The sequence below is a fragment of the Heliangelus exortis genome, chromosome 1, assembly GCF_036169615.1.
Source record: "Heliangelus exortis chromosome 1, bHelExo1.hap1, whole genome shotgun sequence".
In the NCBI taxonomy this organism is placed as follows: domain Eukaryota; kingdom Metazoa; phylum Chordata; class Aves; order Apodiformes; family Trochilidae; genus Heliangelus; species Heliangelus exortis.
The window spans coordinates 145,580,133-145,602,545 of record NC_092422.1 but is presented as its reverse complement, the minus strand read 5'-3'; the positions used below and the strand labels follow the sequence as shown (position 1 = coordinate 145,602,545).

Below are 22,413 nucleotides of genomic sequence, written 5' to 3'. Positions count from 1 at the left end.
CATTCAGAAAGGTCCTTCCAATATTTAATCACCAACATTGCTTTTTTGCATTGTCACATCAAGCAAAATTAAAGAGGTAAATAATGCATCTCCTCCCACTCTAATACTTAACAGTTTAAAAGTGAATCCTTTACTTTCTCATGTGCCAGCATAACTGATTTTTGATAACCTGACAGCCCAGAAAGCTCTGTTGATAGCATGACTGTGGTCAGGGCCAAGGCTTGGTGTGGTTTGACTACCACTGGTCACCCACCATAAAAGAGCTTCTTGCACCAAGACTGACTGACTGGCTGTAGGGTCAGTAGGTGCTAGAAGTATATGCACAGCACTATAGAACTGCCCATGCCACTTAACTCATGGCTTGTTTTATCTTTTAGCTAGAAACCCCTGGTTGAGTTGGGAATCAAACCCTAGCAGGCCACAAACACAGTGTCTGCGCCCATATCCTTCCAGTGCTTCAAATAATTTCTTCCCTCACTTGGTAGAAAGGAAGACGTAACTTCATTTACTTTCTGGAGAGGTTGCCAAAACCCCTCCTGCACCTGTGGAGCAGGTAGGTGATCGGGGGTTGCCGGTACGACCCCCCCGGGGCCTGCTATGCCATTTTCCCCAGGCCACCCGCCACTCAACCGAATATCACGGCTGCTCTCAGTCCTCCTCCTGCCCCAGTGTCGCGCCAAGATTTCCCTGGTGATCTGCCAAGGAAAAAAACAAAAAGCGATTCGCCAGACACGTGCAGCCTCGCCGGCCCAAGGGGCCGCTCCTTTTCGAACTCGCCGCCGCCGGGCCGGGCCTGCTGCCGCCCGCCTCCCCCCGCTCCCGTTATTGTCTCCTCAGCCCCGCCGCCACCCTCCACGGCGCCAGTGGGCGCATAGGCCAAAGGCCGTATTCTCCAAACACGACTACGCTGCAAAACCAACGTAATCCTCCGACCCACCGCCAGCCCGGCCTACACAACCCGCAGAGGAATTTTACGCAAAAGGCACAGACACCTCCCGGCCCTACGCCAGCCTCAGTTACGCAACTTGCGTACGCCGTGTATTTACGTAACGTACGCCGCGGCCTATGTTTCCCCTACCACCCAGAAAGGGTTACGGGGTTGACTCTTTGCGTAGCAGACTTTAAGGAATAGGGAGAGCGTTACTCTTCTCCCCGCCTTCGTCACGGGGGGCCCCGGCTCAAGTAAAGAACGCTACGCATCTTCCGTAACCTGCCTGCCGCGCGGAGTTGTGTTTCACCAAGTGAACAGAGGGTGCAGTTGGCTTTCGGGAATAGGCGTAGGTGTTTTCCACGGCCGCAGTTTGCGCAGCGCCGGGCCGCCCGTAACGTAAGTGAAGCGGGTTGGGGCGGCGGCAGCCATTTTGTGCCGGGAGACCGGAGGAAGAAGACGCTGGTGTCTCCACACTTGACGGGCCCTGGAGCCGACCGAGAGCCCCGCTGTTCCCTCTGCCGACGTTCAGCGGGTCTCTGACCCACTGACCTCTTCTTCTCCTTTTGTATCCCACCAAAGAAGCGAGGTGGCGCAAAGCGATTCCTCCGAGACACAGCCGCCCCTGGCTGGACCGTCTCCCCGTACCCCCAGTCCCTCGCCGACCCCACGGCCGGCGTTCCGTTGCCTCTCTCCCACCCCTCCGGGTGCGATGAGAGGCTTCGGGGACCGGGGTCGCGACCGAGACCGCGGCGGGTAAGGGGCGCGGTGGGGGTGGGGAGGGCAGACTGGGCCGGGGGGGGGGGGGGGGATGGGGGAGGCGGGAGGCGAGGGGCGAGGGGGTCGGTGTCGAGGCCGGGTCGGGTCGGGTCGACGCGGCATGGAGACAGTGGAAGGAACCGACTGCCTCGCGTTGGTGGCCTGGTGGGAGAAAGACCAGGGAGGAATCGTAGGGACGAGAGGGGTGCGTCCTATTTGTGGTATTGGGGGAGTTTTTTCACAAAAAATTGGCGGGGGGGAAGCCGGAGGCTTTATTAGTATGGTTCTGGCAGCAAGGTGGGTGGGTTATTTTTGAAAATGTATTTAGCTTTTCCGTCGTTCATCTGTTAACCGTATATACCTTGCTTGCAATTTAAGGCCTTTCTTTTCTGCCCTTACCCTTAATGCATTTTCTGCCAGCCCTCTTCTTCCTTAACCTGCTCCCCCCTTTCCGCCCCTCCCCGCAAGCCACGAATGTCTTGGTGGCCCTGGCAAGTGTGGTTGGACGCTCTGCCCTTCTGGTTGTCATTGCTCCTTCTGGTCTTAGTAGAAAGATGGCAGTTGGTGAAAGATCCTTCTCGGTTGCAGTCCCAGGCTTATCGTGAGAGAAAATGAGATTGAAGACTGCAGCCGTGCAGGAGACTTGCATACTCGGGAGTGTAATCTCGGTAAACAAGGCCCTGGACTACACAAGCGTGACCAAGCTTACCCATCAGTCAGACAGGAGCTGAGTTGTCTGTGTGGCAGAGGCCTGGTGCTTGATACACTTGTTTCTGCTATATAATAGAAGCTTGGCTCAGGGAAGGTTTTTGCAGCTTTGTTTTTTTTTTTTTAACTTCCATTTCTTCTGAAGATGGCAGCAATAAATACAGTGGCATTATAGTACTTAACTAGTTTGAGACTAGAGTTTTCTTAAGGATTGAAAGTAAGAAAATACTAATTTCAGGCCTTTTTAAAGAGAAAGAACTAAGGAGAGTAACATTTTCTGTCCTTTATGTCACAAGTAGGTAGACCTCCATTCACAGTGGCTAACAATAAATGTATTGTGGATTCTTTTACTCTTAATATCATAAATAGATCTCAGTTACTAAGTGTTATTTGGTTTGTATGTTGCAATGCAGCATTTAGTTTCTCCTAATGTGTGGAGCAAGATAGTTGTATCCTTGCTTTATCTTACACCCACATCCACTCTCAGAAATTAAAAGATACTTGAATTTTTTTTCCACAGAGAATGGGGTTTGGGTATGGGGTTTGGATGTTTTTCTGCTGTGAGGTTTTCATCTGAGTTTTAACACCAGAAAATTGGAATAAAATCTTTGGAAGTCTGAGGTAGTTCAGACCCTAGCTGTTTTTGGAGTTGTGTGAGTTTGAGCATATTGATACATTGATATAGTTACTTAAAGAACACTGTCCAAAACACTGGCAGAATACTTGATGTGCCTTAAAATGTGTGTAATCTCATTTTGTATAAGGACTTTTAGGTGAATGCTTCTCTTAAATCTCTTAGGCATTTTGCATAAATAATAGGGGTGCCTCCATGCTCCCTTGTGGGGTTTTTTTGACATTTGCATGGAAAATTGTTTTCTTAACATAGTCTTCTGGAACCTTAAATGCACCAGAAATCAGTTTGTTATACATGTCTATTTAAGGTGTGAAAATATTTGTAATGACTGATACCCATCATACTTAGTAAATAACCTCTAAAATTTTGGGACACCCATTATGGTGGTTTATTGCCATTTGAAAGTTTGTTGCCTTCTTTGTTGGTGCTTATTCTTTCAGAGAGTAACTAAATACAGACTTTCTGTTTTCTTCCTGTCAGCAGTCAGTTCTAGGTGACTTCTTAGAATGGAAAGTTCTCCTGTTTTGCTCTGGAATGTAACAAATTCAATCCGCTCTGTCCCATATATGATGGCACAGTAGTATTTACAGAAGAATGTTGTGAATTGGTCTGAATTTGCACTTAAAAAGAGAATTCTTGGCGAATCAAGGCAATGATCTTAGTTTTAAATCAGTTCAACTGGAATTGGAATCTCGTTTCACATGTAATTAGAATGGAAAGTGTCAGTTACTGCTTGTTTAGTGGATAAACTTCAGTACAGGGCAGTATTTGAGAACTGCTGCAGAGGTCACTTCTTTTAGGTCAGCATAGAGCTATATTGTGTATAAGAATGGAGAACTGAAACTACTGTCACCTCTATGTGAAACCTCTATCAATTCATCCTTCTGGATATCTGGCACAAATACAGTACCCTACCCACATATTCCAGTGTCAGTTATTCCATGTGTTTCCTTCTGTAAGGAAACTCATTGGAACTCTTTGGATACAGAAATAGTTGTCATTTTTACTTCAAGGTAATGTGATCAGCAAAGCTGAATGTCTCCATAAGTGAAAGTCTGTACTATTTTAAACTTTTTTATTAAAGGAAATAAAATTTTTGAATTGATTTTTTAAATTTAGTTTCACAGTCTTCACATAGAACAGAAGATTGTTGATAATGCAGGTTGTTCAAGGGATCTTATAAACATGCAGATAGTAAAATAAGGGATATTTATAGGAGATGGGAGAGGTATAATGAACAGTTGCAACAAAGCAAACATTTTAAAACTGACTTAGCAGGTTTACAGTTAAATTCTATGATACTTTTCCAGCCTTTTTCCAATTAATATGTTGATTTGAGCTCTGTCTTTTTTTTTTTTTTCCTCCTTAATTACTGTCATTTGTAGTTTGTATTGGGACATGAGTTAAAGAGAAAATGTCATAAATGTTTTAGTGGGTAGTCTTGTACTTAAGATAATTCAGAAATTTATTTCATATGTTAATTTTTTAACACATCCCAAATTAGGAGTTTGGGAAGACTGGTTTTTTGTTGCTTTCAGTTTGTTTCATTGTTTTTTATTTTCTAGCAAACTATTTTGCTAAGCTGCAGACACTTTGGATTTGCGGTCTAAATGGAACTCTTGTTTCAAACAGGCATTTCTCATGAAATTGTGTTTTTCAAAAAGATGTAGCTTTATTAAGTAAAATCTGAACTAGGACAAAATTTGATCTGACAGCATTTGGAAAAGTACCTTCTCTTGTGTTTGTGTGGTATTTAGGAAAGAACTGTAAGTTTTTTGTGGCATTTAAAATACATTAATGATAATATTTACAGTAATAAGGAGGTTTATGCCACTCAGTTTTCAGCTACTCTTACAGATTATTGCCAGAAGCACAGGTTTTGTCTAGTTGTCTAGTGCATCAGTCATTACAGGTGTATTAAATGAACTGGGTGAAGAAAACTTATGTGAGAGAGAAAGGCTAGTAACTTGAGTACTTCTGCTAGATAGAAAATTTTTAGCAGAATAAACAGGTTCTTTCTCTCTTGAGCCTTCAAAAGCATTTGAGAGAGGATATGATTTTCCCCAAGTTTGTTCTTGTTGGGTTTTTTTGTTATTGTTGTTTTTGTGTGGTTTTTTGTTTTTGTCTGCTTTTTTGTTTTGTTTTGTTGGTTTTTTGTTTGTTTTTTGTTTGTTTTCCCCGATATAAAAAATAATTTAAAAAATTAAAAGCCTTAAAAAGAATTTGAAAAAAATATTTATGCAAATGATTTTTTAAATTGCTTTGCTTTCAGAATCTCAGATTAATTAGCAAGCTTGGCTGGACTTCTTCCTTTTTGTTCTTCCTGTTTGTTTTTATTTGAGACATACTGCTTGATAAGAAATGATAGAGAGGAAAAGACCATAAAGTAGCTATGTTTGTGAGAGAGACATGGAACTTAAAATTAGAGATTTTTCTCATCCCTGTCATCTAACCATGTTTTAAGTGTCCTGTGAGTGTTAAGAAAAGTGCAGTAGCTGTACCCACAGCATTTTCTAGAGGGAGGGAACCTTGAAGTAGAAACCTAGAGACCGGAGCTTTAGAGCTGTGACTTAAAAATGTAAGGAAGGAAAATTTGAGATGGTTTCGGGTTTAGAACTGACTTAGAGCAATTTTACTGTATTTCAAGAAGCTCTATGACATTTCAGTGAGGGTGGGATGTTGACTTTTGCTAGAGTATTGTGCTCATGTGTCAGCTTGGGGAAAAGAGTGGAAAATGCTTAAAAAGCTTGCAAACTCCGGAATAACTATATAGTCTTCTGTAATGAACATTGTAATTCCCAGGTTTGGAGCAAGTCGTGGAGGTCCTCTTCCTCCAAAGAAGTTTGGTAATCCAGGGGAACGTCTGCGTAAGAAAAAATGGGATTTAAATGAACTGCCCAAGTTTGAGAAGAATTTTTATGTGGAACATCCAGAAGTGGCCAGACTTACTCCGGTAAGTTTTCAGATTTTGTCTATTTGTCTGCCCTGCAAGAGATGATGTCACAAGTGGAGAAACTTGTCCCAGAAAGTCTGGGTCAGTTAGTAACAAGAAATGTTTCTTCATTAAGCTTGTTTGGTATGTGTGTATTCTGGAGGATACTCATCCTAGTTGCCTTCAATATTTAACATTCACAAAGGTGACACTTCTGCTCTTAGTTATTTTATATGAGATATATTACGTGTGGTCATTGGTGATTCATCATCATAATGCTTACCTGGTGTTTTTTAGTGTAGAGAAGATTTAGAGGGCTTAAGAGTTACAGCACTGAGAAGGCCCTGAAAGAATATAAAATTATGAGCTGAAATATATGAGAAGCATTTTAAATAATCTTTTATCACAATAATAATTCAGTCTGGAAGAGGCCATGGGAGATATCTAGCCTAATCCTCTGCTTAGGGAAGGACAAAGTACAAAGCTAGAGCAGCTTCCTTATCACCTTATCCTTTTGAGTTTAAATATCCCCAGGAAGGAGAGAGTTAATATCCTCCCTGGATGGCTGTCCCAGGGCTTAATGCTTCTAATCACATTTTCCCCCCCTTGTAATTGTTTGTAATGTCTTCTTTATAGCAACCCATTAGGTAGTCAAAAGTAGTAGCTAAATTCTGCTGTCTGGCCTCTTTTGCCCAAGCTAAACAAATCTAGTGATCCCAGTCTTTCTCTGTACTGTCTGCACTCTGTACTGCCTCGATCTTTCTCCCCAATAATTGGACATGCCCTGTTAAAACAATGCCATTCCTACACTGCAGGCTCAAAACTGGATGCAGTACTTTGTGATTGCTCTGTAGATAGCTATCTCCCTAACTAACTCAAATCCAGTATTTCTTTTCCTTTTTTTCTTTCTTTTAAAATTATTTTAAAAATTATTTTTATATTTAGAAATTAATGTATTTCACTCTTAACAAAAGGAAACAAACAAATTTTTCTTATCCAGTTACATACACTTACAAGTCTTTACATGAAAGTTTAATGAGAGATTTATATGACACAAAAGAACTAAAGGAGATTTTGGCTTTTTAAAGAAATAACTTGGAGCGACTGAATCACAGCATTAGCTTGCTGGAGCTTTCTTTGTTTTGGACAACTAAAAGGATTTCCATGTTTTTCCAAGAAGTTTTTTTTTTACCTTTTCATTCAAGCTTAAGAGATTGTTACAGATAATAAATTTATTACTTTGAATAAATTCTATGTTTGGTACTTTCTATGTAACTCTATGGTAAATTCTATGTTTGTATCTTTCCATTGATTTTTAATGAGCATTAGGATAAGGTCATGAATTGCTGAAGCATGTTTCAAAGTGCAGTTTGAGTTAGGAAAAAGTTAAGCACTTTTTCTACTCTTATGAGTATGTAGATAGTAATTTCAGAGATATTTTAAGAAGTTCCATTATTAAAAAAAAAAAATAAATAAAAAGAGGTGAGGTCTTAGGGTATGATTATGACATTGCCTGGGCTGCTTTCGCACAGAAAAAAATGATCATTGAATCATAGAATTTTCAGGGTTTGAGGGGTATTTCAGTATTTCACCACCCTCATGGTGAAGAACTTCCTCCTAATATCTAGGCTAACCCTACCTTCCTTTAGTTTGAAACCATTCCCCCTAGTCCTGTCACTACCTGACATCCTAAAAAGTCTCTCACCAGCTTTCTTGTAGCCCCACTTCAGATACTGGAAGGCTGCAATAGGTTTCCTTGGAGCCCTCTCTGCTCCAGACTGAATAACCCCAGCTCTCTCTGTGTGTCTTCATAGGAGAGGTGCTCCAGCCCTCTCATCATCCTATGGTCCTTCTCTGGACGCGTTCCAGCATGTCAGTGTCCCTCCTGGAAAAGGGGCTCCTGAACTGGATGTAGTGCTCCAGGTGGGATCTCACAAGAGCAGAGTAGAGGGGGAGAATCACCTCCCTTAACCTGGTGGCCATGCTGCTCTTGATGCAGCAAGGATCCCATTATCTTTCTGGGCTGCAAGTGTACACTGAACGATGGTTCCAGAAAAGATTCTGGTTCCAGAAAATACTCCAAGCAGCATTTGTGAGTTGCTCATTGTCCAGCAAGAGCTCTGTGTTTAACCGCCTCTGCAATGCATTAATTGAAGGAGGAGGACTTTTCTCCCTTCTGCATGTTTGAAGTATATAAGGACCTGTTTATTTTGTTTTGTTCTTAGCACTGCCACATCCTGTGTTTCTAGCCAGTTTTGGAGCTGTTGGTCATTCCTGGCCTCTGGAAGAAGAGTAAAATTATTAAAAATACTGTATTAATACACTTCATTAAAAGGTCTGGCTGGGAGAAAGGAGACGCATTAGTCCTAGACTACATAGAGAGCTGATACCTCTGAGCATTGTGCTAGCTGTGTGATAGCTCAATCACAAATTAAAATTCTTAGGAAAGCACCCCTTTTTAGATCTCTCTTTAAATTCAGTTTTCTTAACAAAGCAGTTACCCAGAGGTATGAAGTGAATTAATGGTTAGTAAAGTGCACTTTTGTGGCCCCACTCACATTTGGCATTTGTCTTTGTTTGTTCTTTTTTTCTCTGCACATAATAGTATGAAGTTGAAGAACTGCGAAGAAAGAAAGAGATAACAATTCGAGGAATGGAGGGCTGCCCCAAGCCTGTGTTTGCCTTTCATCAGTGTAGCTTTCCACGTAAGTGTTGTGCCATTTTTTAAGGTAACTCAAAACCAATAAATGTTCAGGCCTGTTCTGTTCTCTTAAGAGGTCTTCAGAAGCCTTAGTCATCCTTTAAGAATTTTTTTTTCTTTTTCTTGAATTCTTAAAGAGTATGTGATGGATGCCCTGATGGACCAGAACTTCACAGAGCCCACTCCAATTCAGTGCCAAGGCTTTCCGCTAGCCCTCAGTGGTCGTGATATGGTGGGCATTGCACAGACTGGCTCTGGGAAGACATTAGCAGTATGTATTCTTCCCTTTATTTATTTGGCTAGTTTTCCTAGTCACTTGGCAGAAATTAACCACTGCAAGCATAAAGTGAGATTATCACATGTTTTTAAAGCTTGCTTCATTGCATCATGGGTGAGACTTAACTCTCGACTAGCCTGTTCACAGGCATGTATTTTGTGTATTTCTTTTTGAATGCTTAGTCACTTCTGTTGGGCCTATGCTTACGCTGTAGCTTAGAAAAACAGTAAGGATTCTTTAGCATGTTTTGTTTTATTCAGCACGCAAATTAAGATGAAGTCTGGTTGAGTCTTCAAGATATGCCTTAATTTTATCTGCAGTGGTTAAGAAGGGAATTTATCCTTTATGGGAAGCATTGGTTAGAGCCAAAATTGCTCAATTCTGCTAACTCAAATTTGAAAATAAATAAATAAATCTGAATTTACATGAGCCTTCCTTTTGGGATGCTGAGCAGCTATATTTTGTGCTCATGTCCCAGCAGATATGGTGGGTCAGCAGTTCTGAAAAATCTTCTGTTCTCTGTTAGATGAATGCAGGTATCTAGTTCTGCAGAATTGTGATTTTTATATAGCCAAGGCTTTTTGCTGTCTCTAATGTGTTGGCTTTTTGAAGGAATGTTAATCTAAGTGGGCTCTTGTGGTGATCCACTTGTCATGGCAGGAGGTCATTGGTGTTGAATATTGATGTCTTGTGTCTTGACATTCAGTTCTTTTGTTTTAGTACTTGCTGCCTGCAATTGTTCACATCAACCACCAGCCATACTTGGAGAGAGGGGATGGCCCAATTGTAAGTGTTTGTCTCTTCTCCTTTTGTGTGTATGACATGGCATTGTTAATGAGATGTGTACTTTATTTAATTGCTATATCAGAATAGTAAGTAGAGAAGTATTTACTATTGCAATGTGAACATCCCACTCAGTAGTTAAAATTCTACTTAAATTCTGTTTAAATGTTTTAGCTAATAAAGAGCAGATGGTCCAGCTTGGTTTATGGTATCTGTGTGGAGCTCTTAAGTTAGGGTTGACTATTCTTAATCGATTCCTTTCGCAGTGCCTGGTTTTAGCACCTACTAGAGAGTTGGCCCAACAAGTGCAGCAGGTGGCTGATGATTATGGCAAGTGTTCAAGACTGAAGAGTACCTGCATATATGGAGGAGCTCCCAAAGGTCCCCAAATCAGAGATCTAGAAAGAGGTAATTTAAAAATGGCTGTTAGCAGCTTCTGGGGGAGGTGTTACTGTAAAATTTCTGTAAAGAGAAAAATTATCTTAAAACCTGTTTGAAAGGCAGTGTGTGTGAATGAGTAGCTGTGTCTTTCTCCAGTTACAGTGATGGTTCATGAGGTAGCTGTCTTCTTTGTTGTAGAAGGGCTTACTTGGATATTAGATTTCCTTTCTATTTTATCTTTGAAATTTCCACTTTTGAAGGTTATTAGGACATAGGAAGGGGAAAAGGAAACTTATCAGAATGACAACAGGTTATTTTGCTTCAACAGCAGCAAATTTCAGAAATGTTTTTTCTTAGTCAGATTTCAAGTTTTCTGCTCAGGCTTGTTCAAATAATTGAACTTAACCTCACTGTCTAAAAAAGTTTCTATATATTTAAAAGGTTTTTTAATTGTTTTTAGACACTAAGCTCTCTTTCTGTTCATGTACCCCATAATGTTCTGGAATTGACTTTCATACACAGCAAATATAGAATGGGGAATGATGATGAACTACGGCTCTAGAGCAACCAATATAACATAGTAGTGCTCAAATGACCTAACTTTCATTTTACATCATGATTTCAAGTGCAAGAATGTGCTGATGGTTTTAATCTTCACTAGATTTTAAAAAAATCAATAGAATTGTGTGAGAAGTATTACCAAGGTAATATACATATATGCGATTATCTAGTCAAGAAATCAGAAAATTGTGTTTACCGCTGCAGTTTGCAGAGTCATTGTTGAAGACTGCATTAGTGATATAAAGGTGTGCATGGAAAGAGGCTGTGGGATAGCTCTGAGAAAATGGTAGTGAATGCCAATGCAATAGTAGCATCTTCAGTGGAAGAATCAAAGCTTACATGAACAGACTTGGGAAGATGAGCTCAGTGGGTTTTTGTGCACCTTTCTGGAGTGCTGTAAAATACATCTTCTGCTTATGAAGAAAACCCTATGATTAGAGCATGTGGGCAGGTTCAGTGCTTTCAGTCCTTTCAGGTGTTACTGTCTTTAGATGATTGCTGATATTTTCTGCTGCAAAGATTGTTGAATAGATAGAGTCTAGAAGGCATTTCCTTTTTTCCTAAACTGTAATCTTTGGGGAGTGCATAATTGATAACAGAGACTACAGTTTGTTCAGTCTCTGTGGCAGACCAATGGGTCAAAAAATTAGATTTTTCATGAGCTTTATAGTCACGAGAAGTACATCTAGCTTTGTCAGCTCTGAGGAGTACAGGTTAACACAAAAATAGCTGGTTTGCCACAAAATATTTGGGACCTGTAAGTACAGTATTAAGAAAGCTGTCAGGGTTTTGCTCTTTTTCACCCTTCTGCTTCCCTAAACTTAACCTTCTATGGACATTTCAGTGACACTGAAAGGCTCGCATGTAAGATTTGGGAACTGGTGAAAATCAGTCTCTCTTTAAGGAACATATGAATTGCCATTCCTGAAAAAGAGTGTATGAATATTTGAATTCCATTTTTATGTTAGGAGATAGAGGCGGGATGGTTGTCTGTCACAGCTGCTGCACAATTAGTATTAAAGCTCATGCCTTGGCTTTATGGACTTAAAAAAAAAAAAAAAGTGGAAGAAGTTTGACCTGTATAGCAAGAGGAGCACTTTGTGTTTGATTAACATGGGGAGATTAGCAGGAGTTTGCTCTTATTTTCCTAGAGAGCTCTCTAGACTGCATAATTCTGGATGAAGGTGGGTCAGGCATGAGTAGAAGCTTATTTCTGATTTTTGGACAGCTCTTCCCTGGTGGTTTCTGAAAGTAAGCTTTTAGCTTCTGTATTGCATTCAATTATTCTAATGGCACTGTAAAGGTATTTTGAGAATGGAAGAAAAAATACTAAGAAAAACTAGGGCTTCTACTGAAATGACTCAATCTTGGGTACAAATGAGGGCGGTGCTTTTTTTAAAAAAAAAACAGAAACAAAACCAAAAACCCAACAGTTTTGCTCCTCGAGGTGATTCATTCTGACTAAAAATACCAATTGACATTCAAATGAAGAGCCTTACTCTTATTCTTCCTTCTGTTTTGAAGGTGTGGAGATCTGCATTGCTACACCAGGTCGCTTGATCGACTTCCTTGAGGCAGGAAAGACAAACCTTCGTCGGTGTACGTACCTGGTGCTGGATGAAGCAGACAGGATGTTGGACATGGGATTTGAACCTCAAATCCGTAAAATTGTTGACCAGATAAGGGTGTGTGAACCTTTTAAAAGTACAACCTTGTTGGTTTCCCATTCAAAGTCCCGGACCTTAAATATATCTGTGTTCCCTTTTTCTTAGCCTGACAGACAGACCCTGATGTGGAGTGCCACCTGGCCAAAGGAAGTGCGCCAGCTTGCCGAGGACTTCTTGCAGGACTATGTTCAGATCAATGTGGGAAACCTGGAGCTGAGTGCCAATCACAATATCCTGCAGATAGTGGATGTCTGCATGGAAAGCGAGAAAGACCATAAGTAAGCTGATTTTCCTACCATTTAACTTTTTTTTGGTTGTACTTAAAAATATGTTGCAAGTCAAATATGAATTATGAATACTTGTTACTTGTAGTATGATTTAACCTCTCAGTCTTATGAAGTAAGTAGGTCCTGTAAATAACTGATCTTTTGGGTATACTCTAGCTGTACTGTTACACAATAGATGTAAGTTCTGCATGATACTTACTGACCTGTGTTTATGCTCTCAGTGTAAATTGGGAGAGTTAATATTCTTGGTTTTTTGGATACACATTTTAGCTCTCACTTCTATTTCAGACTGATACAACTGATGGAAGAAATAATGGCAGAGAAGGAAAACAAGACCATCATCTTTGTGGAGACAAAGAGGCGATGTGATGATCTCACTCGAAGGATGCGCAGAGATGGGTGATTAGCTTCCCCCCTCCCTCCCCTTTGCTTCTGGTGGCAAACAGAAATTGTAATCATAAGCAGTGGGGCTTAAATGTTCGTGGTGCTTTTGCTGGGAACAACTTGTCCATTCTTTTCATGGCCGAATTCAGCCTTAGTTTTCCAGAAGGTTTCAGTCTATCAAAATATTAGTGCAACAGAGAGTTCTCATGAGCTGGGCTGCTTCTGCTATATCAGAATGCTGAAAAGTTGGCCAGGACTGTATCAATACAGCAAGTGTGGTTCAGCTTATATGGTTGCTTAAGTTGGTAGTGCCTCTAATGTGCAAGAAACAAACCAGTAAACGTTAGGTAGGCACAGGCCAGAGGAGTACAGGGAATGAACCGTTTCTCAAGTCTTTCATTTTTTTGCCTTTTTACCAAAATGCCTGTAAATCTCCCTCTTGCCTTTAATGTATGTACTTTCTGTCTGTACTAATGTGCATCTCTGTTTGGCAGTTGGCCAGCTATGTGTATCCATGGAGACAAGAGTCAGCCAGAAAGAGATTGGGTGCTTAATGGTGAGTCCACACTGAGGGGAGAGTAACTGGGACTGCTGCACATAGTTTACTGAGATGTGCTTTTCTTCAGTCTTCTTTCTTTGTTTCTATGCCCAATAGGTACTGGTAATTTCAGTACTTGTATTTGTGGGTTTTTTCCTTTTTTTTTTCTTTTTTTCTTTTTTTTTTTTAAAAAAAAAAACAAACAAACAAACAACAAAAACAAACAAAAAAAAAACCAATGGGACTTAACCCAGAGAGCTGGATTTTAAAAAAATAATTGAAACATTATATTGTGATGTGCTGTAGTTTCTGAAATTGACCCAGCTAGCCTAGATGCTGGAAAGTGAGCATTTAGTGTAAAACAGCTTCAGGTAACTTACGTTTTTGGAAAGTCTTGCTTCATAGCATGCTTTGTTTTACAGAGTTTCGTTCTGGAAAGGCTCCTATCCTCATTGCTACCGACGTTGCATCTCGTGGGCTAGGTTTGTACACATAGACCACTCTTGCCTTCTGCTGCATATTTTTCTTCTTTGGATCGAAATATGTTTTATTTAAAAAAAAAAAAAAAAAAAATTCAAAGCGTGATTTTCCCCCACATGTGAAATACGTTTTTTAACATTAATCTTTTTTTTTTCTTTCATATTCAAAGTCTCTTCCTGCTCCTAATGAACAGGCTTTGGTCTGCAGCAAGGCCTAGGCATGACCAATCGATCGCCAAGAGGGAGAAGAGACGTCCAATTATGCAACCCAACCCTTCCACCACACTCACTTCTTCCCCAAATCCAGCTTTTGTTGCTGGATGATAGGGATGGATTGCTCTCAGTTCAGAGCGTGTCAGATCAAGTAGGAAGTTGTGGGAGAGCATTTCAACAGCCAATAGCTAATATTCTCCCCATATGACAGACACACTACAGATTTGAACATACCAGCCCCAGTGTACATGCACATTGACCCCACAGATGTATTGGCATCTGAGAAAGCACTGCTCCAGATCTTTGGTCTTGATGTGTAGCCTTCCCTCCTCTGTGTTCCTTCTAGGCAGGACCACTGAGATTACATATGGCCTTTAACATTGTGTTACCCAAACATATAATTGAATCCAAATTACGCACAGCTGTATTCTGCTGGTATGAAAATGATCTGTCTGGATGCATCAGTTGTGCCCCCTTTTTTAATGAGCGTATTTGTATAGTGAAACACTATAGTGTGCCAAGCACAGTCCTTAAACATCTGCCCAGTCTAGAAGAGGAGGATGACTTCTGAAGTGCTCTGAGTTTGATAATGGACATTGAATATTGTCCCTCCCTGAGTATGGTAAAAGATAAGCTACTCAGGGGTCCGTGTCTTATTGTAGTAACTTCTAGACAAAAGTATTGCAAGACATTGCAAATAAGCTCAGAAAAACACCTAGCTGGTAAACATCTCCACTGTCTGAGCTCTTTTTTCATATGCTGGAAGGGTGGCTGTGCTGTGCATCATATGGTCACTTTAATACAGGCAGACCATTACTAGGCTTGGCAGCCTTTGTTCACATAACCTTCACCCCTCCTGCCCCCTCCCCCTCAAAAAGCATCCAACACTTCCTCAGAGAGGTGGTTATATGGACTTCAGTCTCTGCCCTCTAGGGTCATGTCTGGACCTGTGCAGTTAGAACTTGGGCCTGTTGGGAGAAGGGACTGAGGCCTGAAACCAGTTTGTATGAAAGAGAGCTGCTTTCTCTAGCAGCATTTTTTAAACAGGCTTGCTATGTGCTGGTAGCTTCTTTGTGCATCTTGCCTAGACATTTAAAACAGCCTCACCCCCCTCAAAAAAACCCACTTCCCCCAAAACTGCTCAATTGGATAACACTTCAGAAAACAGTCTCCCCACTTCCCACCCACTTCACCTCAGCTAAGGGGGAAAGGTACCAGAGTCTGTTTCTTGTTACTGAACAACATCTCTGCTTGTTTTGGGGCCCTGAGTTTGCTGCTTCTTAAATAAGTCAGTTAACTGGCAAACTTCTGGACGACTTCCTCCAAGATCCTGGAAAGTGAAGGCTTCTACCTAAATAACATAAAACAGGGGCGCGCGCCTTTTGGCTGAGTCACCAGGGCTTTCCCTCTTCCTAATGGAACATTGGTTTCAAAAAAGCTGCTTCCAGGTAAGTTTCTGAGTCCCATAATGACTTCTATGTGATAATTCCCTGGAGTGAGGTCCTCCCTCTGCACTGAATTTTAATTTTTTTTACTTTCTTTTTTTTTGTTCAGTCTATTAAACTAAAAACATTGAATATGTTTTGTTTTGTTTTCTTTAACAGAAGCTTTGATATCAGCTGCAGATCATTCTCAGTGCAGGGGTGGGGGCACATCTACACTGATGGTCTGAACAGCTCTCTAGACTAGCATGTTTGCTAGTTTCTCTCCTAATTAATGATCGGAGACTGTCTGTGCCATAGGGTATACTGATGGTCTGACAAAGGGAATGTTTCCCAGGTAGCAGTCAAAACTCATTATAGTTTCAATTCTTGATCCTGCTGTATTATCTTGTAAAAGCGCAGGAATATTGAGAGTGCAAACACTTTGGAGCATGCTAGACTGGAGAAGCAGAGTCTTGTACTTGCTCTGGTCTTTCTTCAGCCAGCTGTGTGCCCTACCACGACCACTTCCTAGTCTGGAAAACACCCTTGCATTTTCCTCTTCCCATTTTCCCGTTCTTCCCACTCCTCCCCAGTCAAGTCAGTTCTGTCTGCATTGGTAGCCACAGTTCCCTGTGCTTTCTGCCAGGAAAGCATGTCCTTCTAGCCTCTGTTGTAATTCAGATTACTTTGCTACTGATGGATGTGCCAAACGGGACTGACTGAGGATCTTGTAGCCTGCAGCTTGTCAAAGTAGTTACACCCTGGCCACGAAGATGCCATCTTTCATACGTACTCTTCTCTTTACTTCACTTTCCCCTTTTTTAAAAAAAAAAACTGTTGCATCAAGGACCCTAGCTGGAGACTCGCGCAGCCCCCTGTGAAACCTGCCTTCTCACTCCCCTTTTTTGGTGTGATTCAGGACTTTGGAGTCAGCAAAGACTGAGGAGCCCCCCCTTTGCTGTAATAAGAAACAGACATAAAGTTCCCCTCTTGTCACTACAACCCTCTTGTTTTTATTTTTCCTACAACCCCTTTGAAATTGACGCAGTCTGGGCAATAGATGCAGTCTGACCCTTTGGATGTAATTTTTGTATCTTCATTGTTTTTTGACAATTGCCCCTAAGAGCCCCAGATCGGGGACAAAAAGCGTTGGAGGACCTGAAACTTTTACCTGAGCCCAGGTTCTCCGGCGCTTCACAACCAAATGGGGCAACAGAGAAGCGTCTAAGCCAGTTCACAGAGCGAGCGTGTGTGGGGACTTCTCGCTGCCATGGACCCTTGATGCATGCTCCCCGCGCTCCAGTGGTCCCGTGTCAGAGGGCGGAGTTTTCGAAAGGAGGCCGCCAAAAATAAAAGGCAAAGAGACGGGATCGGCTGCAGCGGTTTCCCACAGGAGGAGGGAGTGTGCATCGGTCTGGTAACAAACAGAGAATGTTTCTCTCTTTAAAACAAACGAACAAAAAAGACCCAAACAACAACAACAACAACAAAAAAAGGAAAGGAAATCACAAAAATCTGCGTTTTATCGTGGATATTTTCAGAATATTCCTCTTAAAATGCAGATTTTTAATTTTTTTTTTTGAGCTGTTAGGGTACTTACTGTAAAACCATGCTTTTTAAAGTTTTGCCTACTATAGCAAATAGGTGCTTTTGGTATTTGAGGTGCTTTTACTGAAGTGTTTCGCTAACATTTACTTTGTTTCTGTCCCGTAAGTTCTTCATGTCTGACATTCCAAACGGCGTGCGGTTCTGATCTAAATTTTAATACTATTTTGTATACAAAACAACTTTGATAATTTCATTTCCTGCTTCCATCTGATACTGGAAGTAAAGAATTGTTAATGGAATTCCGGATTGTTCAAATTACTAAAGCTTGCCAGAACTGGGCAGAACAACACAGTGAAATGTTAGCGCAAGTGCATTTTGGTGATAACTACAAAGTTAAGATATTCTAGGTCAGAATAATTTTTAATGAGTTGCCTGAATAATACTAATGTAATTGCAGTGTCTTAAGCTTTAGGCTAGGGAAAGTAGTTCACGTATTTTATTGGAACTGTAAATATATTTAAGATTGCCTTTTGTTTCATGTTGCCAAGTGGAAGGTAAGTGATCTCATTAGTGTTAATATTTGTTAGACTTCTCCCAACAGAGTAAAAGCTTTACCACAGCAGTTCTGCCCTCCCTCCACCCTGGTTTGCTCTGTCCGATGGTGGCATTTTCACTTTACAGATTGTGTGATGGTTTGATTGTTTTTAAAAAATACTAAATTCAATTAGGTCATTCACAAACATCGGTGTCTTTGACCCGTGAAGACAGAGAATTGCATTCTGGGGAGGATGAATTTGAGTGCAGGGCAAAACTGCTTTAAAATTCCCACTTATTTCAGGACACTGGTCTTCCTTCCTGATGATCTGAGTCTTCTACTCTTTTGGGATGAGTCTGTCTTGTACTTATTCCATGCAATTACTAACTTTTTTTTTTTTCTTATTACTGTCACCTGCATTCGTGCTCCCTACCTATCGTTGGCACGTCCTCTCTTCTCCCCTTTCCTCAACCCCACCCCTTCACTGTGCTTCGCACCTGGGCACCTCACAAGATGTGGAAGATGTTAAATTTGTGATAAACTACGACTATCCGAACAGCTCTGAAGATTACGTGCACCGTATTGGCCGTACCGCACGTAGTACCAACAAAGGTACTGCCTACACCTTCTTCACACCAGGAAACCTGAAACAAGCCAGAGAGCTTATCAAGGTGTTGGAAGAAGCCAATCAAGCCATCAATCCCAAACTGATGCAGCTTGTGGACCATAGAGGAGGCGGAGGTGGTGGTGGAGGTAAAAAAAACATGGGCAAAGGGTGACACAGGGCATAGATTTCTCATTTTGAGGGAGGGAAGATTAAAGAGGATACGGGTAGTAGTAAGCACAAGTTTCACATAACAAACAGTAGGTCAGTAACAAAGCTGATCTGTACCTGAGATCTCCACATGTTACCTAGGTGTATTCCTGTCCAAAAAAGACATAGTCTACTGTTTTACCTTAGCTGTAAGGTAAACAGCTAATGTAAAACAGGGAAAAAGGTTAAACAGTTTAAGTTCTCCAAGAGCTAATTTCAATTGAATTAATTAATTCCTTGCATCTTCTGGCTGAGCATAGGGAACAGTATGTGTTGCAAGTGAGAAGTCAAAATCAGTAAAGAGGTACTCTGACTTTACCTTCAGGGACTGAGACTGTTCTTTTTATTCTCCTGTTCTCTGAAGGAAAAATAGGTTTCCTTATACTTCCAAATTAGTCCTGAATTTCTGGTTCTTTGTCTCCAAGCACATGCATGAAGAACCCTTCTTGAGCTTCATATATGCACTTTGAACAAAATGAAGAGGCCTGGGCACAGCTGCTCGGGGAATTTGTAGTCAGACAAAAGAACTTGTCAGGAAAATTATGGATGTAGAAGGGGGAAAGAGGGTGGCATCATTGTACCAGAGTTCCCTGTTTAAGACTTGTTCACGGTACTAAATCTTAATATATCCATCGCCAGGAGGTCGTTCTCGTTACCGAACGAGCAGTTCAGTAAACAACCCTAACCTGATGTACCAGGAGGAGTGTGACAGGAGGCTCCGGGGAGTGAAAGAGGGCCGGAGAGACTCGGGTGGCTTCAGAGACCGTGAGCGTGGTGACAGTTTTGCCAACGGAGCCAACAAGACCTATGGCAGTGCCTACGGGAGCCCAAATTCTGCCTTCGGGGCAGCACAGAGCCAGTATGGTTACGCTCAAGGGAGCTATGGAGCAGCTGCTGCCTATGGCACGAGTAGCTATGGCACTGCAGAGTACAGTGCCAGTGGCTACGGTGCCAGCACCACAGCTGCCACCGCTGGGAGAACCTCACAGAGCACTACCCAACAGCAGTATGCAGGGATGGTGGGGCGCTCAGGCCAGCAGCCACAGCCACTCATGTCACAACAGTTTCCACAGCCCCCTGGCACTAATGTGATGGGCTATATGGGACAGACTGCCACCTACCAGTACCCGCCCCCTCCCCCACCCCCTCCCCCCACACGCAAATAAGACCACTTGCTGGTGACCAGTGTAGACCTCTTGCATTTAAAAGAACCTTTTCTTTCTCTTCTTTGCCCTTGTGATGTCTTTTTCATGCAGGTTAGGCGTAGAATTCACCATTCAGATCACTCAAGCCCACAAAAAATGGCCCCCAGTCCACATTACTGACTGTCTTCTTTTTTCTCTTTTTTTTTTTTTCTCTTTTTTTTTTTTTTAAGAGAGGTATATAGTTGACTGGAAAATTTATTAATTTTTTGTCTTGCATGTTGAGGTAATTGGAAATTTTATTTTCTCCAAAAGAAATGAGTATAAGGCAGATGGGTCCCAGCTCAATAATCTTGGTGTCTAAGGTTTGTGTGAAAACTTGCTTTGGAGGGGGTGAAGTTTCTATTCTGTAACATTAACTTAATTTCAGGAAGTATCAAGAGAGGTGGGAAGCCTTGGGGAGCCAAAAAGCACTTCATTTAAAATGATAGCAAGGGAGCAATGCTCACTTCTCTAAATCTTAATTATTTTTTTGGTAGCTCACTATTATTGCTTGTAATCTAACGTAGGTAACTATATATAGGAAAACTCTGCTCGTTTGACTGAGCTGGGTGGTGTTCAGAGGAACGCCCCAGGTACATTGCTGGTGTTTACTGCAAATTCTGGTACCTGTAGCAGCCTGCAGTAGGGAAGTTGGGAGTAAACTCCCCATCCTCTAATGGGGAGGAAAAAACCTGTCTTGGTTTTGATACCTGAAAACCAGATAGTCCCTATAGGTACCACTGCTGTAATGTTTAGCCAAGTAAGTTCTTTCCCTCCAATTGTTAAAATGCAGCATTGCCAATGCATGGAGCCTGGTTATCCTCAAAATTAGTTTCTGCTCTCAAATCCCTGTTTGGTTTATTGAGAGAAATCTTTTCGTTTTTTGAGAGCACAGAAACTAAGCAGAACCAAGATGATGAACAGCATAACCTCATCTGTCTGTCCTTCATGAACAAACTGCCTTTTGCCACGGGGAACGTTCTGAATGCCACAATACTGAATAAAATATGACAGAGTTTTCCACACTTAAACTTCAAAGGTTTGAATATCGTGGGATGGGAGGGAGGATAAGGGGAGGAAGAGGGAGGGAGGAGATTGCCTGGAATCTCCATGAGGTAAGCGGTGAGCTGGTTAGTTTGTCTTGATTCTGAAGCTTTGTTTCTTTTGTACCTCACTCTGACTTGCTTTTCCTGGCTTTTGGGTGCATTTCCCTGCTCCATTGGTCCCTTTGAGCTGAGCTCTTGCAGGTAGGTAGCATTTTAGAAAATGTTAGAGATGAGTGAAATTTTAGTAAATACGTAAATAAAACTTGTTTATTTTACAGGCTAAGGTGGGTGTGAGGGGGTTTCTGCTTTAGTAAAGCACATTAACTTGTTTCTTCTGATACCAGACGGTTCAGAGACAGTAGATGATAAAAGGAGTTGGTTGCTATTGGTCTGATAATATGACAAACGAATGGATGCTTCCTGGTTTGTGAAGCATAATCTTTGCTTTGTAAGAGTGCAAGCTTTTGCGTTTGGTTTGTGGTTTTTTTTCTGTTGGCATTTTTGCATATGGATGAACAAAGCAGCCCACTCCTTCTGTAGCAGAGTGGAACTTAATATAGCCCAGGAAAAGAGCTTGCTTATACAGAAATTATTTCTTTTTTTATTTAATTTCTTCCCAGAGTAAAATTTTTGGGGATGAATGCACACTTTCTTTGTGCAGTACACAGGTAGGTTGCTGACATGGAGGAGGGAAAGATCTTCCAGACCTTTGGTTCCCTCATCCCATGTTCTAATTCCAGTGCTTGGGCAGGAAGTTCATTTTGCGTGTGTTAGGTGAAAGCCAGAAACATGTCATTTATCCAGGCACTGACTGATTTGTCTTTAACCTCCCTCACAAGCAGATGTAGTTTTGTTCTGTTTTGTTTTAAATTTGTGACTTCAATGCAGAAGTGTGTTTGAGAGGTGTAGGAGTAGGACATCTGACTGGATTCAAAAAAGGGTCTCTGGACCGCCAAAGCTGCCTTACAGTCTGTTACAGCTTCTGCTGCTTTTGGGAGAGACTTGGGCACACGTAACCATCTTTGCCAAGTCCTGCAGTGTTATTGCCACTGAAGTCAGCTGAAGTCCAGGGTCTTGGTTCACTTCAGAGTGTTAACCAGACTGTTGAATGCATCAATGCACCATGGCATGTGCTGCCCCTGTCCCACCTGGTGCTTGCTGCTCTGTTCCATATTATCAGCTGGAGGGCCCTTGTTGATAAAGCATTAGCTTCTAGTATTGTTTGCCTTGTTTTCAATCTGTAAAAAGTTTTGTGGGAGTGTCACATGAGTAGGGTGTCTCCTCCCACTTCCTGAAGCAATTTAATGTTTGGACTTCTCTGAACAATGGAAGGGTTTAGTGGCTTTGTGTGGGATCAGCATCCTGTTTCACACACCTGCTGGTCTTTGAGCACATTCCTGTTGTATTAATGAAGACTCGAGAGTCTTCATTTGAAGAATTGAGAGAGTCATAGATCTGTGGTGTTCAGGCACAGGATACTAAGAGCTATGTTACTATTCTTAGTTTGTAAATTGTCCTTTTGATACCATCTTGTTTTCTTTTGTAGGTATAAATAAAAACACTGTTGTCAATAAATTGTGGAATTTGTCTTTATTTTTTGAGTGTGAAACAGTCTTTGTCCTTGTTCTTC

The 22,413-nt window shown here is 41.5% G+C and overlaps 1 protein-coding gene across 1 annotated transcript; it reads left to right on the top strand.

The window, feature by feature from the left end:
- Positions 1-1,318: 1,318 nt before the first annotated feature.
- On the top strand, positions 1,319-22,358 carry DDX17 (DEAD-box helicase 17). The gene is made up of 13 exons (XM_071730872.1): positions 1,319-1,684; positions 5,832-5,982; positions 8,567-8,666; positions 8,800-8,933; positions 9,660-9,725; positions 9,989-10,130; positions 12,189-12,349; positions 12,437-12,609; positions 12,907-13,017; positions 13,497-13,558; positions 13,963-14,022; positions 18,253-18,492; positions 19,193-22,358. The coding sequence occupies exons 1-13, from the start codon at positions 1,641-1,643 to the stop codon at positions 19,717-19,719; spliced, it is 1,971 nt and encodes a 656-aa protein (XP_071586973.1). The 5' UTR covers positions 1,319-1,640; the 3' UTR covers positions 19,720-22,358.
- The last annotated feature ends 55 nt before the right edge of the window (positions 22,359-22,413 follow it).

Excerpts from the sequence above, each read along its gene's own strand:
- DDX17 (XM_071730872.1), top strand. The coding sequence starts at position 1,641 with ATGAGAGGCTTCGGGGACCGGGGTCGCGACCGAGACCGCGGCGG. Across the intron at positions 12,610-12,906 it reads GAAAGCGAGAAAGACCATAA|ACTGATACAACTGATGGAAG; the intron begins GTAAGCTGATTT and ends CTTCTATTTCAG. Across the intron at positions 13,018-13,496 it reads CGAAGGATGCGCAGAGATGG|TTGGCCAGCTATGTGTATCC; the intron begins GTGATTAGCTTC and ends TCTGTTTGGCAG.